The 17196-nt window shown below is 36.8% G+C and overlaps 1 protein-coding gene across 2 annotated transcripts in view; it reads left to right on the plus strand.

The window, feature by feature from the left end:
- Positions 1-7: 7 nt before the first annotated feature.
- Positions 8-17196, plus strand: part of DUS2 (dihydrouridine synthase 2) — a 28440-nt gene continuing 11251 nt past the window's right edge. Inside the window, exons 1-8 of one of the 2 annotated variants that reach the window (XM_026856686.1) lie at positions 8-113; positions 193-332; positions 3222-3267; positions 4778-4869; positions 5816-5859; positions 6668-6728; positions 9812-9859; positions 14667-14732. In XM_026856686.1, the coding sequence (XP_026712487.1) occupies positions 210-332; positions 3222-3267; positions 4778-4869; positions 5816-5859; positions 6668-6728; positions 9812-9859; positions 14667-14732 (480 nt within the window). In that variant the 5' untranslated portion in view covers positions 8-113; positions 193-209. Of the gene's footprint in view, positions 114-192; positions 333-770; positions 834-3221; positions 3268-4777; positions 4870-5815; positions 5860-6667; positions 6729-9811; positions 9860-14666; positions 14733-17196 lie in introns of those variants that run through there. The other variant, XM_026856687.1, reaches the window with a different exon arrangement.

Raw genomic sequence — 17196 nt, forward strand, 5'->3', positions numbered from 1 at the left:
CGGGCCGCCCCGCCGGGCGCTCTCAGGGCTCCACTGGCGCCGCGGCCGCGGGCGCTGAGTGAGCAGCGGTGGGGCTGCCGCCGGCCTGCGAGCTGCTAGGGGAGCCCTGCCAGGTATGGCAGGGCCACTGCTCCCCGCCCCGCCCGTCGGCAGCTGCGTTCCACGGCTGCCCCCCTTGGTTTTCTCTTTCAGGTAGCGCCGCAAGAGGGATGACGGTGAACACGCCTCTGTGTTTTAGAGGAAAAAAGATCCTGGCGCCAATGGTGCGGGTGGGAACACTGCCAATGCGCCTTCTTGCTCTGGACTATGGTGCTGATATCGTGTACTGTGAGGTATGAAGGATGAGCAGATGAGGCAGCCTTAACTGATAACATTATTATTAAAAGCACAAGTGGACGTTGTTTTTTGTAGGAGTTCTTTTCACTTGCATTTTTCACTAGAACAAACGAGGAAAGAAGAGTTCCCATGGTTTAAGGTGTTTCATTTTGAGCCGTCCTCAAGTTATGCCAAACCTATATTTTAAGACTGTTCAATAACTTCAATTCATTTAGACAAGACACTCACCATAATAATTTCCTCACACTTTACTGTGTTTTGGTTTTTGTTGGAATTTTTTGTTTCTTTTTTTTTTTTTTTGAGTAGAGTTATAACATTGAAGGAAGTCTTAGACTGACCTACCCTCTCGCCCAGTTAGTTCTGCTGTGCTATCCCAGAGCATCCATGTGTCTCACAGCACTACTGTCCTTGTTGCTTAACCACTTTTCTTAAAGCTGCCTGAAGTTAAGACTCCAGTTTGCTGCAGATATCATGGTTGGACTGCTCTGTAACTTAAGGTACTTGGTCTTCATTATCCTTACTGTTGCAGTGCATCAGTATTCTCATTTTCCCCTTCTGTCATATTACTCGCACTTCTCAAGTGTAAGCACTGGTACAAGTTATATGACTCAGCCAAGGCTTAAAAACCCAAACAATAATGTAAACATGGCTTAAATACTGGCTTTCCTGGAGAATGTTTGATCTGTACCCATAGAACATGCTGAAACACTGTTGGAATCAATTGTTTACAGTGTTCTCCAGGAATCTTCACAGCAGTTCTGTCATGACTTACCTCACTGCCTGTTTTGAGGGAGAAGAAATGAGAAATTATTCTCGGAGAGATGATATGCTTTTTTTATCTTTGCCACAGCTCACCTTTTGCCTCTAGCTTCTAGAATTACAAATGATATTTAATTAGTTGTATCAGCTTCATGTGAAAGAATTCCTGGATGATTCAGAAGAACTCTTAAAATTCAGTAGAATAGTTACCACTGTCTCTCATAAAAGTGGGAGTAATAAGGTGTTTTTTTCTTTGACAAACAATAACAGTTTCCTAGTTTATGAATTATGACCTCTCTGCTTTACATGGGATTAAGTGAGAATATATATTTTTTTAATTCCCTGAGAGACTAATTGTAGATCATGTATAGAAAAATCAGACAGAGTTAGAAAATCTAGAAGTCTTAAACACTAAAAGCAAGGCAGGCTTGAGACAGCCTTTGTATTTTTTCCAGTATCTCTTACATTTCTTTATAGTAGCAGAGAACCTTGTTACGGAGCAGCTACTGGATTTCACTTACCAGAGATTTGACAGGGCCATTGTATGGTAAATTAGTGGAAGACAATACTGTAGAAATTGTTGTGTGTGTTCTTTAAAAAAACCACAAGCAAAATCCACAACAAACTGTGCGTGTAAAGGTATTGCTTTGCTTACTGCTGAAGTCACGGGGTATGAGAAGTTATTTAATCCAGCAGTATAAACTGTATAGCTAAAGCAATTTCTATTTTACATATGCTTCTTGTCACAATTCCAGAGAAACAGTACATCAAAAAGAGACACTCTTAAACTTATTTAACAAGTTGCAGTATGTTACAAACCTTGCAGTGTGAAAGTTACTCCTATAGCCCAAAACCTGTTATAGTTTTCCTCATCTTACCTCATAAATAAGGTCTCCTATATTGTCTTTTTTCCACATTGCTGTTGAGAAACAGGAGAGTTAAGATGCCTTTGACATGAATTACTATTTGCAGTTAGATATCTGCCTTAGTAGATGTTATCAGAAAAAACATACTTTATAGGTTTTCTTAAAAACTGACAAGATAGTAAAAAATAGAGCTGTTTTAGGCAGTTATGCTACAGTTGTTTGGCAACAGAACAGCATAGATAACTTAATCTCTGTATAGTAAAAACTTTCTAATTTATCCCTTTGTCTTCCAGTCCTTTCCCCCACAATCTTCTCAACGTTTTGGAACTCGAAGGTGTTCCAGAATTTAACATGAATAGTACCTGAAGAGGAACATTAATTAAAAGCTTAAATTAGAAGCACTGCTCATAAGACCTATAGTATAGCGTAGACAGGTTGAGGTTAATTTATTGCTTTTTTTATCCTTTACCTGTAAATTGGCAAGTTTTAAATCTTGTCTTATAAAACAATGATTCTCTAGTACACCAAACTTCATGTAACTAACACTATAGCATAGTCCTTTTTTTCCCCTCAATTTGTATAACAGTTGGATTAACAGCTGCATATTTATTTCAACAGCTAACAAATTATATTGGCTCAAACTGTAGCCCTTTGACAATTAAAGGCAGCCAGTTTGCCTTAAAGCTCATCTATACTCAAGTTGATAAGATACATATGAGAAAATGACTCAACTTGTGTCCTTAATAAATTGAATTGCATAAATCTGCAGTTAAAATAATATGTGTAGATTGAAGTTCTGAGTTTCTTCTAAGGGAAAACCACAAAGAATGGTGACTATGTATTAGGTTCTTTAGTAATGGTCAGCATAAAGCTTCATTTTGTCTTTTAACAAATGTAGTGAACTGTTAAAATTTAGGATTAAGATAAAGAGGTCTTTAAAGTCTCGTACTGCTGTTTTTTTCACCAGTGCGTTTGGCCAGTACGAATCTACACTGATTCTTGAAGTGGTCTGTTGCTATAGCATTAATTTATCTTCCCCTTCCATACTAGGTGGTTGTTCTGCTTTGTTTCCAGGTTTCTAGATAAGTATTTTGAAACTTTAGTTGAGTGTGTTGCATAGTTAAACTCTTGTTTTCACTTGCGTTCTTTTTCTCTATTTGGTACCTCCAGATAGTTATTCTTAATTAATAAAATGGGCAACTGTTTAGAGCTGGGTGGTTTAAACACTTCAACTCACGGAGATATTTTTATTCTTCTCAGGAGCTGATTGACTTAAAGATGCTGCAGTGTAAGAGGGTTATGAATGGCAAGTATAGCATTTCTTTTACTAATATCTGTAAGCATTATTTTTTCTAGTTAAGAGAAAATATAATTATTTCTCTGAAGTAATTTTCTAGTTATTACAATGAGGTATCAGTACATATAATCTCATGAAATTGTGTCTAGTGACTTAAAATGAGTGTTTCAAGTACTACTTCACACCTGTCTGCTGCTCTACAGTTTCAAACTTTCAGTTGTCCTTCTTAAGGAATTTCAATAGTTCAGTTAGTGTCCCTTAGGAAAACCATAAACATTTTTGGAAGATAAGGCTTATGTATTAGTAACTGACAGTTAGTTATTCTTTCTAGGACCCTAACACAAGGTCTTTCTTCACCACTGAGGTTATTACAAGGATTTGTTGAGTTTTCTGTTAAAGCCTTTGCAGGTAAGGTTACTGGGTGTGCAGGCATAGGCCTTCTGAAGTGAAGGGCTTTATAATTTTTAGCTCCTGGCATTATATCTTTCTCTTTTTTGTTAAGAAAAAATGGGATTAGTGTTGAATATTCATTACTAATGTTTCAGCATTATGCTTCCTGGCAGCAGGCAAAAGAAACTAGTAGCTGGAATAGACAGGACATTGAAGTTCCAGTGAATTGTTTAAAATGTAAAGTTATTAGTTTTATGTGAGTTAAAAAGACAAATAATAAAATTGTAATTAACAGGTAACTCTCCTCAATTCTATATCTACATACTGGCTTCAGCCTCTCTGTTGTCCTCATATGCTATTGTAATAAAGAATAAAACGGTAAAAAAACTCTTGGTGAGATTTTTTTCAGGAAATTTTTCATATATATGTGCTAATATAAAATCTAATTTTCTGAGCAAAACTACTAATATTAGTTACAAAACAATTTTTCAAGAAAATTTTGATAATATCCAAGAAATGAATTAATTTGAACTGCAGCTGAGACATTCAATAATGAGTCTTTATAAATGTAAGCTCTTTGTTACGTTGTAATATATAGACCTTTTAGTTTACTGCAGTAAGGAAGCAAGATATATAAGATCTCACTGTTTATCGTTGTTTTATTAACTTGAGGTCCATTGGCTAGATTCAGCCTAACAGGATTTTCACAGACAAGTTCTTGAGAAGGTATCTTTGAGACCTCCCCAGTTGAGTGTCATGAGAAACGGTTGCTTGTAGTGTCCCTGTTGGGGAACAGAAGTCCACTACACACCTAGTTCCCCTCTTACCCATTCACCAAAATAGTAGTTGTATTCATTCTGGTTGATTAATCATTAGACTTGTTCTGGTGCTGATCCTTGCCCAGGAAACAGGCTGGGGGATGATTAGGGAGTACTATGGGGGGAAACCAATGTGCAATAAAGGTATTGCAAGGGCATATAGGAGGTAGTGTATCATTAGTTCTGCTGTTCAGGGAAGACTTATTTGATAGCATTTCATTTATATACAAGTTGCATAGTCATATGTCTTCCTTTATGATTACATTTGTATATAATCTTTGTCTATTTTATCTGTTTCTGATTTCATATAGAAGTACTTGAAACAGTGGACTTTGTTGCACCTAACGAAAGGGTTGTTTTCAGAACCTGTGAAAGGGAGAGGCACTGTGTTGTCTTTCAAATGGTAAGAAACCAACTGCAAATACTCTTCTAATAACATAGTTAAACAAGGTAGTGCTAGTAACATCAAAGTCTGAAGCAGACCTCTATATTGCAGACTCAATTTCTTGATGCTTCAGGTGGAAGTAAAGTTTCAGACAAAATGTGCTGCAGAATTTGGATATATGTTGGTACACATGTGACCAAGATGTCTCATTATAAGATCTCCTTACAGCTGTTTTCAGAAGAGGTGATTAAGATGAATTCTGTGCTCTATGAGAGTAGCTTGTTTTTGTAATGGGTATCTTTGATATGTTTCTAAATGTATAGATACCAAAAATAAATTATGCTGATGTTTGATTGTATGTAAGTCTTGCAGTGTCCTGTAAACAGTCTCACTGAAAAGACTGAAAGAAATGGCATTGTTTAGTGTAGATAAGAGAGGATTAATGTGTGCATTAACATTGCACAAATGGATGAAAGGCTTCTGGAAAGAAAAAGATAGTAATTTGCTCTTTGAGACCACTCTCTGTAGGACAAGAGTTGATGGGGCTTGAAGGGAGGGAGAAGCGTGGATTGCATTAGATACTGAAAAAGACCTTTTTCAGGGGTAATGATAGCTCTGGAATAGGTTGCTTGTAGAGACTGTAGAATTGTTATTAGTGAAGCTTCTTAAGGACATGATAAATAAATAACGGTTATGGGCTAAGGACATTTGGTACTGCTGTAGGCTGAGGGTGGACAGGCCTCTCCAGATCCCTTTTTGCATCATCTTTTGTCATTCAGTGGCTGATTCTAGTACATGCTTTAGCTAAATATTTTATCTATATCTGTTGTGCTGTGAATGGGTCTCTGTCACTTTATACTAAATATTCAGAACAAATATGATTCTACGTGTGTACAAGTGAGCACGTTTTTAAAATTTATTTGATGATATTCTATAATTGTATATCCTCTTGTTTTACCCACAGGGTTCAGCAGATGCTGAAAGAGCCCTGGCGGTAGCCAAGCTTGTGTAAGTCATGTTCTCTCACCCCCTTCCCACCATGGGTTTGTTTGGAGTATTTTGTAAAGATGAATTATTGTGAAAGACAGGTTTTTTTAAGATTAAGAGGATCAGGGTAGGTCTTGATAGGACCAAGAAAAATTCTGTATGAGCTGCGCAGTGAAGCGTAGCATCTCAAAAGGCCGGTGGTATAATGGTGTAACTGCAACTTCTATTTAAAATAGTTCTTGCTCAAAGCAGCAGTTGCATAAATTCTGTACTGGGATTGATGGCTTCTTGCTAGTGCAGTAAGTGTGTCCTTGATCTCTCCAATATGAAATTTCCCTGGGTATTGCACAGCTGCAAGTAAGATGAATATGCCTAAATGTCTCCCACCGTTCGTGGTTTCACAATAAACTACTGTGCAGAAATGAAAAGTGTCTCTCAAATCTTTTTAAAAGCTGTTTTTTAAGCCTCCATTTTAAATAGATGGAAGTTTCAATAGGACTTGCTTTAGTAACAGTGGTGAATTTATTGCTGGATATACTTATATATATTTAATCCTATATAAACATATTTAAGATTAATTTTTTCAGCTTCTGCAGAACACTGGTCATTGAAACCTGTGGACAAATTGATCTTCACATGGCTGTCAGAATAAATGTCTAACATATAAAAGTGAGAAGCTAAAAATTCAGAAGTTCAAATAAAAGCTTAACCTTAAATTTTCATTTAATAATTGATGATGATGGAACAACTTTTGTGGAAAGATGTCTGTTTCCTGATTCTTGTTCGAATATGCTGAAAAAATTTTAATTGTTTGTTTCTTCTCTTTCAGAGAGAGTGATGTAGCCGGTATTGATATCAACATGGGATGCCCAAAAGAATATTCTACTAAGGCAAGTGGATTTTGGTTACTCTTAAATAAGTTTTTTCTTAGACGTGTGGAGTGCAGGATACTTGTTCTGTTTTTTTGGTTGAACAAATTCAAGCAGTAAAATTTTCATGCAGATAAACTTAAGGGTTGTTTTTTTGCGGGTTTATTTTTGCAATAAACAAGAGTCTTGAAGGTGTCATGGCCCTGATACAGTAGAATAATGTAATCTGTTAGACATTTTCCATAAGAATAGGTTTGGTCATGTAATTAAACATACCTTAGATAATTAAACATACCCTGAGTGGGTAAGCATGTGTGAAGTTTGTACCACTGAGCAAGTGATGATTGTATTTTCTGTCAAGACAACCACAGAATTTTTAGGAAAACATAGGTTGTTAAATTGTATTATTGTCTGAAGTTAACACTGAAGCTATTTAGAATTCTGAAAACTGACAACTAAGCTGTATGTTGCGTTTAAAAGTAAATTCTGTAAGACGGGATAAAATAAATTGGGGTGTTTTTTTTGTTTGTTTGTTTTCCTGAGGTTACTAATTTGTTGGATGAGTGAAATGTGTTCTGCTTAGCCTATGTGAAATATGTTCTGCTTAGCCTTAGTAAAAATGGAAATCACAGTTTGTCATCTGAGCAAGTAAAAATTTGCAAATTAGCAATGCTGAGTTCAGTTGTTGGTCAGTTTTCAGTGAGGAGGATAGATGAGTTTATTTTAAAAAAATTTTTCTAAAGTTAAGCACATGAAATTCTAAACTAGTGCTCTACTGTCTGGCTAAAACAGTAGTCAAACTGGTTGTTAGCACTGTTAAGCTAGTTAGTGTATAGATAAAGTATCAGTGAATCAGACCATGGAGCTTCATTTGGATGTCAGATGTTCATGCGAAATAGATAAGAGAAATTTTATACTCGCTGTCAAAGAAAAAGAGTTTCAACTTGAAAGACTTAAAATTTCATTCTGGGGAAGAACCCTGGCTGTTGCATTTAAACTTTCTATCCTCTAGTCTTTCTAGTGTCAGCATTTTTAGCATTTGGGGCAAATTCTGTCATGTGAAGCTGTAATGCTTCATCCTTTAAACAAAAAACCCAATATATCCACATAGGCAGTACATTCAGTTCCTAATCCTGTGTTACTTTTCTTTACATCTGGAAGCTTTTTACTGGCCTTTTACTAAAGTAAGAGCACAAATGTAAATGCTAACTTGAGATCTGCCCTAATTCCTAGTATCAGCCTAAGCTTTCATGGAGCTTATGTGTTTTCTCTTGTCAAACTAAGTTGCCTGTGGACCAAGTAAAACTATTTTTTTTCCCCTCCCCTCTCCCCTTTCACAGTAGAAAAAAATAGAATTCTGTGGGAGTTTATTGTATCTGGTGCATAAATACGTGGCTGATTGAAAGGGGATATCTGGTGCGTGAAAGCAATGTTGTTAAAAGTGAGGAATAGTAACGGCCAAAGTTGACACTGCCAAACGTGCCTGTAACTTGCATGATACCATCAGACTCTACCCCACATAAGTATATTGTCCTACTTTCTCAGTGTTTCATCCAAGAGAAAAGAATGCTTTGTCTGAATGGATTCATTTTCCAGTAATGGAATGTAGCTTTTGATAAAACTACTAGAAAAGGGTATATTTTAGATTACGTCACCCTGAAGAAATAAAATGACTGACTGTGTCATGGAGTTGTGAAAGAGAAGAATGAAAAGGCTCTAATGGCTCTACATAGAGAGGGCCAATGTCTTTCCAGCAGAAAGGTTGCTTTTCCTTTGGAGCATGTGAGGTGTGTAAGAATGCTGGACACCTTTTAGGTATCTAGTATGTCCACTTCAACAGTTCAGTGTTTCAGCCTGGATCTGATGATGGTCAGTGCTGAAAGTAGTAGGCAATGGTGCAAGACAGGCATAGGATGGTTCAATTTATAGGGGAATTTTCTCTTTCACTACTACTTAGTTTTGTAGGTTGGCTTGCACTCTGAAGAGTAATTACTTAAATTCTTCTAATATGTTCCATCTAACTTGTGAATAATTTTACTCACATACATACATTTCTAGGGTTTTTTCTGTTTTAATCCCATTAACTGTTTTTTTTTCAATTGTAACATGAAAATTACAAGGTAAGTGAGGTATAGTGAAAATAATATTTCATATTCTTTAAAACCCAAATTTTAATTTCCCCTGTTCTGGAGTCTTTGTATCTATGTATTTAGATTCTGTTGTTTCTGAACTTCCTGTTTTCTGCCAGATGGCTTTTGAGATAAAGTGGAAGGAACTGTAGTCGTGTTGAGGACATATCATTAAATTAATATCTATCTATATATATACACACATATAAATATGTACATATGATATTTCTGGTGATATTTCCAGTAATGTTTTCTTTAATCTATACTATTTTCTTCTGTATTATAACTAGTTACATGGAAAACTGTTTTATCCTTCCACGGACTCATAATTATGGACAAAACACCAAAACATCCACCGTGTACTAGGATGAAAGATAAAAAATTCAAACGCTGGTGAATGATTATTCTCCAACAGTAGTTTTGGGTCAAAAAAGTTCATATGGTTTTGAACTTATTTCTTATGTCTGCCTGTTGGCCTCTAGATCTGTATATGCAGATGAAATAGTGCACTAAGAACAGCTAAAATATTAAATTGTTAAAGTGTTCCTAATTTGTGTCCAATATAGCCACTTAATTTGTCCAAGCTTGTTTGTCTAAATGCGGTGTGTAGACAGAAACTACTGACAGCAAGACCTCTGGAATGTGATGTGTAATGTTAAAACAATAAATCTGTTCAGCTGTCACTTAATGAGTAGAAAATGGATAATAACAGTTGCTAAAAATGACTTTTTGAAATCCTGTCCACCTCATAAAGTAAGGGGAGCAAATTGGTACCCTGAATTACTGCTTAATTAATCTGATACAGGTCTAGGAGATGTTTCACTGAAGTTTTCACTAATACTCCTACATGTTAGATTTTGCCATTTTTTTCCTTCCCCCCTTTTCTTAATATAACATTGTACTTTTGCTATTAGGCAAAATAGAGTTGAAGAATATGTTCGTGTGGTGTGTAACTGTTTCTGTATATTTTCCCAGGGAGGTATGGGAGCAGCACTGCTATCTGATCCTGACAAAATAGAGTCTGTAAGTATCACCTTGTGGGTTTTGAACTGCCTTGGAAAGTATTTTGTACTGTGTACTACTGGAAGCAGGAATGAGTGCATAGAAGACAAATTAGTAGATGCTAGAGTGGAATAATCAGTTTTAAATATTGAAATTAAGGTTATGGATAAATAATCCTGATCTAGTTCTCATTATTGTCTGGCCTATAAAATTGCTACTTTCTTCCTTTTCAGTTTAAAAACTTTCACAATATGGCGCTATATTTGCAGAGGGAGGAGTTTTATATGCACATATATGTAAATCTGTATAAAACCCTATGTGAACTAGTATGCAAAAGGTTCATACATATATATGTATATAGATGTATGTCTTTTTTATATGTATAAAATCTGTATGAACCTATATGAAAAAGTTGCATCTGTCTGTATGTAATATAGATATGTAATGTGTTTTTAATTTTTTTTTTTTTCCTAATGACTTCTTAACTTTCTGAGATTAAACAGAGTGCAGACATTGCTCTGGGTTTCCAGGAACGTTCTTAGCATATAGTTCTTTTATTTTTTTTTTTTTCTCTTTGAAGACCTGATTCTTCATAGTTCAGATGAGTTGACTATGAAGTTTGTCTTGCTTCCCCTTAGCTTTTAGTCACTTGCTGTATTCTCCTTCAGAGTTCCTATGGGCAATTCTAGTTTACAATTCACTTCTCAGTAATAACTGCATCATGGTACACAGTGGCAAATGTTTCAAGGTAGTTAGCCTTTATTTCTTGTACCATCAAAAGTATGCACATCTGGACAAAACAAAACTACCAAAAGCATTGCTCTGCCTTTTTCCATGTGGCTTTTGGGTGTGTTTTGTTTAAGGGTTCTTTGATTTAGGTTCTTTGAACAGACCAGACTCTCCTCACTCATCTGCGTGACTCTCTGATTCCTTCAGTTCATGCTTTTTCCTTCTGTCTAAAATGGATCTTGACTCAGTCTTTTGTAAGTCCTTCCTCTGACTGTGGTGAAAACATGCAGCTTTATAGGCTGGTAGGACTTTTACAGTTTCAAGAGGCTGATCCATTGCTTAGTTACTATTCTTTGTAAAATCAGAAATGCAAAACAGGTTGTTGTGCACTATGTATTTCATTCTCTGATGACGTGCCATTAGAAGAGCATGTCATCAAAGTTAAAATCATGAGGGAGTGTTAGCCTTTTGCCTAATGTAAGGGTCTCTTGGTGTCAGAAGCCACACTGTTAGCCAAGGTGTATAAATATGAACATTCAGCAACTGGAAGCATTATTAATTGTGCCAAAGCAAGAGTTTAAATCAAATAGACTGGATCCATTACTCTCTCATTAGCTGATGGGAAAAGCAAAACCACGAGTGATCCAGTCTTGATCTCAAAGCATATTTAGACAAGGTGTGTATCAGTCTCATTTTTTTCAAAAAAGAAAGCAGAATCAGTTAGGTGTTGTATTATTAGCAGGCATATAACAGGCAACAGAACTGGAACCAGAACTCAATTTTTTGAGGCCTATATGGTGTTCCATGAATTAGGTAAGCTGGGTGATACCATCCATAATTGTAATATATGAAGCATGAGACAAAGAAATAGGAATGGGAATTGAGAGGAAAATATTTAGCAGGCTAGAACTAAATCTGGCAAAAATATTTCTCACAGGGATAAGTGGCAGTTGTACATCTGGCTGCTAAGAGTTTCCCTTCCCCTCTACAACCATTACATTCTGTTTTGATCTTTGGAAGAGCAGGAAACATGACGTTCAGAAATCTAAAATTGTTCTTTTCAATTTAAGATGTTAATAGGCAGCAAAATCTGAGGCATGAAAATTACTCTTAGCCAACTGCAAAGGTTTAAGTAAACTCATAGCCTGCAAAAGACATCTGACATTACAGCTCCAAATCCAGTTTATGATTAAGAACTGTAGGATTTGGTTCTCACATTGGAACCGTGATTGAGGCTGACACTGAAAACTTGTCAGATTTGCTGATAATGCTACTGTAAGAAAAATATTATAGTAATGATGATACAGTAGAAATGATGTAATTTTAGTTAGATTTATATGCTAAAAATAATGCAAATTAAAATACTAAAGAGAGGGGGGTTTTAGATCGTTTTCTTGGATCTTACTGTTCTATTTGAGAGAACTCTACTGAGGAAAGGTTTGAGTAGACAGTGCAAGGTGACGCTAATTACTTACCAGCTGTTCTGACTTGTAAGTTCTAGCTAGAACAGCTTCTTTCTGTATTGGGGATCTAATAAGTGCAGTAACAGTAAACAAAATTCAAGTTTCATGGTATACACAACTCTGAAAGAAATCATTTACCTGCAGTTGCATCCATTTTATACAAGGGAAGTGTACTCAGAATAACATGCATGATAATATCTCAGAAAACAGTTAAAACCCAGGTATTTTTCTAATAACAGTCAAGATCAGCTGGCTTCCACTCTTTTATTTAGAGAGCTATTGGATTTTTGGTACCACTTATTGTATAGTCATACAGTGTTTTAAACGTGTATAGGCCATTACACAGCCCTTTTAAGTATGATCTGTTAGATTTAAATTCAGCCTGTGGAAAGGAGATTCTTTCCATAGCTCAGTTCTTAAACATTTAAACTAACTACTGCTTATTTGTCTGCTTATTCTTTATTTTTTTTTTTTAATGACTAAAATGTGCTTTTTATTAAGTGTGGACTTCAGTTTACAATTTTTGTTTTCTGTTAGAAGATTCAATGAAGTTGCTTTACATTTCCCTCCCATTTTTTTTCCATTTTGAAGGCTTTCTTTTTTTAAAAAAACACCAAGTTTTTAGGGAATACTTGCATTTAGTTTTCATGAGAATCTCACAAGTCTGATATAAGACGACTGTGAAAACAGCTGCATGAAAATGAAACACTTTAGCATGTTATTTTGAAATTATCAGAGTTTACTGGTCACTTCATTAAAATCAGTGTTGAAACTCCAGCAGCAGTTAATTGCTCTGTAAAAAAAAAAAAAAAAAAAAAAAAAAAAAAAAAAAAAAAAAAAAAAATCAGAATGATTTGGGTTGAAAGGGACCTTAAAGATCATCTAGTTCCAACCCCCTGCCATGGGCAGGGACACCTTCCACCAGCCCAGGTTGCTCAAAGCCCCGTCCAGCCTGGGCTTGAACACTGCCAGGGAGGGGGAATCCAAAAATTCTCTGGGCAACCTGTGCCAGTGTCTCCCTACCCTCACAGTAAAGAATTTCTTCCTTATGTCTAATCTAAATCCTCTTTCACTTTAAAACTGTTACCTCTTGTTTTATCCCAACACTCGCTGACAAAGAGCTCAAGCAGGTCGGTGTCCTTATGCTGGGGATCCCAGAGCTGGACGCAGCACTGCAGGGGGGTCTCAGCAGAGTAGAGGGGGAGAACCCCTTCCCTTGAGCACACATTGCTGGCTCACAGTCAGTTTCCATCCACCAATAACCCCAAGTCCTTCTTTGGGCTTCTCGCAATCCACTCCTCACCCAGCCTGTATTTGTGCTTGGGATTGCCCAGACCCATGGGCAGGACCTTGCCCTTGGCCCTGTTGAACTCCATGAGGTTTGCACGGTCCCACCTCTCCAGCCTGTCCAGGTCCCTCTGGATGGCACATCCCTTCCCTCCAGCGTGTCGATCACACCACACAGCTCGGTGTCATCACAAACTTGCTGAGGGTGCCTCAATCCTGTCTGTGTCACTGACAAAGATGTTAAACAGCTCTGGTCCCAACCCTGACCCCTGAGGACACCACTTGTCCCTGCTCTCTGCTCAGTCATGGAGCCACTGACCACAACTCTTTGAGTGTGACCATCCAGCCAATTCCTTATCCCCTGACTGGTCCATCTGTTCAATCCACGTCTCTCCACTTTAGAGACAAGGATGTTGCATGGGACAGTGTCAGAAAGTTTGCCCAAGTCCAGGTAGATGACGTCAGTTGCTCTTATCCACCAACACTGTGACTCTGTTGTAGAAGTTCACCAAATCAGTCGGGCATGATTTGCCCTCAGTGAAGCCATGTTGGCTGTCACAAATCACCTCCTTATTTTGCATGTGCCCTAGCAGAGTTTCCAGAAGGATCTGTTCCATGATCTTGCCGGGAACAGAGGTGGCACTGACTGGTCTGTAGTTCCCCAGTTGTCTTTTTTTTTTTTTTTTTTTTCTTTTTTTTTTTTTCTCTTTTTAAAAGTGGGGTTAAGTTTCCTCTTTTCCAGTCAGCAGGAACTTCACCAGACTGCCACGACTTCTTGGATATGATGGGTAGTGGCTTAGTCACTTCATCTGCCAATTCCCTCAGGATTCACAGATGCATTTAATCAGGTCCCATGGATTTGTGCACCCTCATGTTCCTTAGATCATCTCAAACCTGATCATCTCCTGCAGTGGGGGGTTCTTCATTCTCCCAGTCCCTGTCTTTGCCTTCTGTGACTTGGGTGGTATGGCTGGAGCACTTGATGGTGAAGATGGGCTAAAAAGTCAGTGAGTACCTCAGCCTTCTCCATATCCTGGGTAACCAGGTTTTCTATTTCCTTCTGGAAAGGGCACACATTTTCCCTAGTCTTGTTTTTATCACCGATGTACCTATAGAGGTGGAAATAAAAATGGCTTATACTAGAAATAGGTTTGTATATCTATTGGATGGAATGATATACTCAATTACAGGCTGCATGTGTCTGTCTAGCATGTAAAGATTTTTTTATAGAGGGATAGTAACTAGTGTTACATTGTTCTAATTTATTTTTATCTTCAAGAGAGAAAGGAGGAGAGCTTTATTAATGTCACTGTTGTGATCACATTTTTGTCTTCTTTTTCTTTTTCCAGATATTGACTACCCTTGTTAAAGGAATTTGTAAACCAGTAACCTGCAAAATCCGCATTCTGCCCTCAGTAAGAAGATAAATTGCTATCCTGAAGTGTTTAGGGGTGTTTATTTCTGTGATTTAAAATCAATTAGAATATATAGCATTCTAATATATTCGCATGTTAGACCTGTTATTATGAAATAGCACTTGGAATTATAATTTGTGTTTGGAATGCTGTCACAACCTAAGGGGTTATCTAACCTGTGGCTGTATAGAGATCATCATTGTGGGTTCATTGGATTCCGTGGTACACAAGGATACAGAGGCTTTTAGTATTTAAATTTCTCAACTGTATTACAGATTAAAACAAATACCACAAAAATCATCATAGACAATATACCTATAATTAATAAAGTAAGATATAGATGTAGGTATATCTACCTCTAGCTATTACAAATGATTAGTAGCAACAATCAATAGTATAGCAGCAATGATTAATATGGCAGTGATCAGTTATAGCAACAGTCAATAAGAGCAACAGCCAAGTAGGTATACACTATTACAAGTTACTACAAACTTACCACTCGTGAAGCAAACTTACCAATAATGTAACAGTAGATATATTTGATAGATTACTTGTAGGCATGTGTATATGTATGTTCATAGTAATAGTACTGGTATCAAGTGCATAGACAGATTTCAGGAGGGTGCCAAACCATCCCAGATGGAAGAGCAAACTGATCCCAGAAGGGGACCCAACCATCCTAGAAGTAGAAAGGCAAACTGAACCAACCCCAAAAGTAGGCCCAGAGGGGGACCAATAAAATAACAGAGACTCACTGCAATGATGATCTGTTACAGAGTTTGGAGGCACCCAGGCATCCCTGACAAGAGTCCAAGATTTCATAGAAAGCTCATGTAGAGATTTCAACCTGTGTAGGAAAAGTATGTACAGCATGGGAAGTTTTTGGAGAGAGAAGCTCCATTTTGGATGAAATCTAAGTCATTTTTATGTTACAGAGACACAAGAGGGTGTGGGACACCACCCCTTGAGCAGCCAGTAGATGCTGTTAATTCCTGTTTTTCACCTGGGGCAGCCAATAGATTATTGTTTTGTGTTCTTCCAGACCAATTTTTGCTTCTTCCAGACTGCTTTTCTGTTCTTATAGTTAGAACAGTCAGTGGCAGTTAGAGATTCTATTTTTCTCAGGGTGTTTCCCCCCCCCTTTTCATTTTTTTCCCGACTGTTTTTTACATTTCAAATGATACATTGCTGATACAGTTCCTTGATTTTGCACTTTTCAATGGTATCTCAGGAAGTCTCTGGTTTCTAGCTACTCAGCTGCACTTATTGGGGATCTTTCTGCTTCATAGGCCTAGTTCCCAGGCTAATGGTTTTCAGGCTGGCAAGCATTTTTTCTCTCATTATTTTTCAGAAATATTTTCTTCCTATCAGTAATTTTCCCCTTCCAACCCAGTCACCTTCATGGCTGCTCATATCAGATGCCAAACTTCGTTTCTCCTCTCTAATTTAAAAACTCAATAAAATGCTGAACATTACATGTCTACACATGGTTTATTCCATTGAACTCCAAATGGGAATGCTTCTGTTAAAAAAGTATTTTAGTCCTGTTTATTATAACCCACTGAGTTAATCCCAAAGCTTTTGCTGGTGGATAGGCACTAAATGAAGATAAAAAGGAAAAATGCACTCATATTTCAGAAGACTGCCAAATGTGGAATTGACTGAGGGTAATATCATGTGTACGTAAGCACAGTGCAATGAACTTTGAATTTCTTGACAGTCTCCTTGAAGCTTGAACTTCAAGCTTGCGAAGACTAAGCCTTAATGTTACTTCTCCAATTTAAAACATTCATGTTAACAATGAAGATTTCACTAATTAATTAGTGTTTACAAAAGAAACTGCCTGTGCTCTATAAACTACTTGTATTCTACAATGCAAGGAAATTTTGCCTTACTTGACTCATGATTTACTGAACATGCAATGATAGCAATAAATACTATAAATGATACCTGAATTTAAAACAATTTCTGCAGCCTTTTTAGAAACTCTTTGATAGATCTAAGTATTGAAATTGTTAGCTTATACAAAAAGGTTCATAATCTTCCTTCTCAGAAGCAACAACTTCATTGCAATTAGAACTGACTTTTTATTCTGGATAGATTCTCAGGTACAATCATTCATTTCAAAGAAATGCTGGTAAGACTGTTATGTTGCAAAAGCTGTTATATTTTGGTTTGTTGGTATTTTTCTAATTTAACTATTAAGAATGTAGTAAAAATACATAGGTTATTTTTTTACAGCTGTTGTAGCTTCCTTACTATTTTGGGTTTTTTTCAGTTGGATTCCCTACATATTTTTAAACCTCCAGGAGATGATGTGTCTTTTAATGACATTATTTTGCAATTCTGTGTTTAATTACCTGCCTAGATACTGTGATTGCATATGACCTGGATAGATATTTTTGTGGATAGATGAGTTGTAACTGAGCAAGTTATTGTTGAAAAGTCATTTACACACGCACTT

This window comes from Athene cunicularia (assembly GCF_003259725.1).
Source record: "Athene cunicularia isolate RWA chromosome 11 unlocalized genomic scaffold, athCun1 chr11_part1, whole genome shotgun sequence".
Lineage (NCBI taxonomy): Eukaryota > Metazoa > Chordata > Aves > Strigiformes > Strigidae > Athene > Athene cunicularia.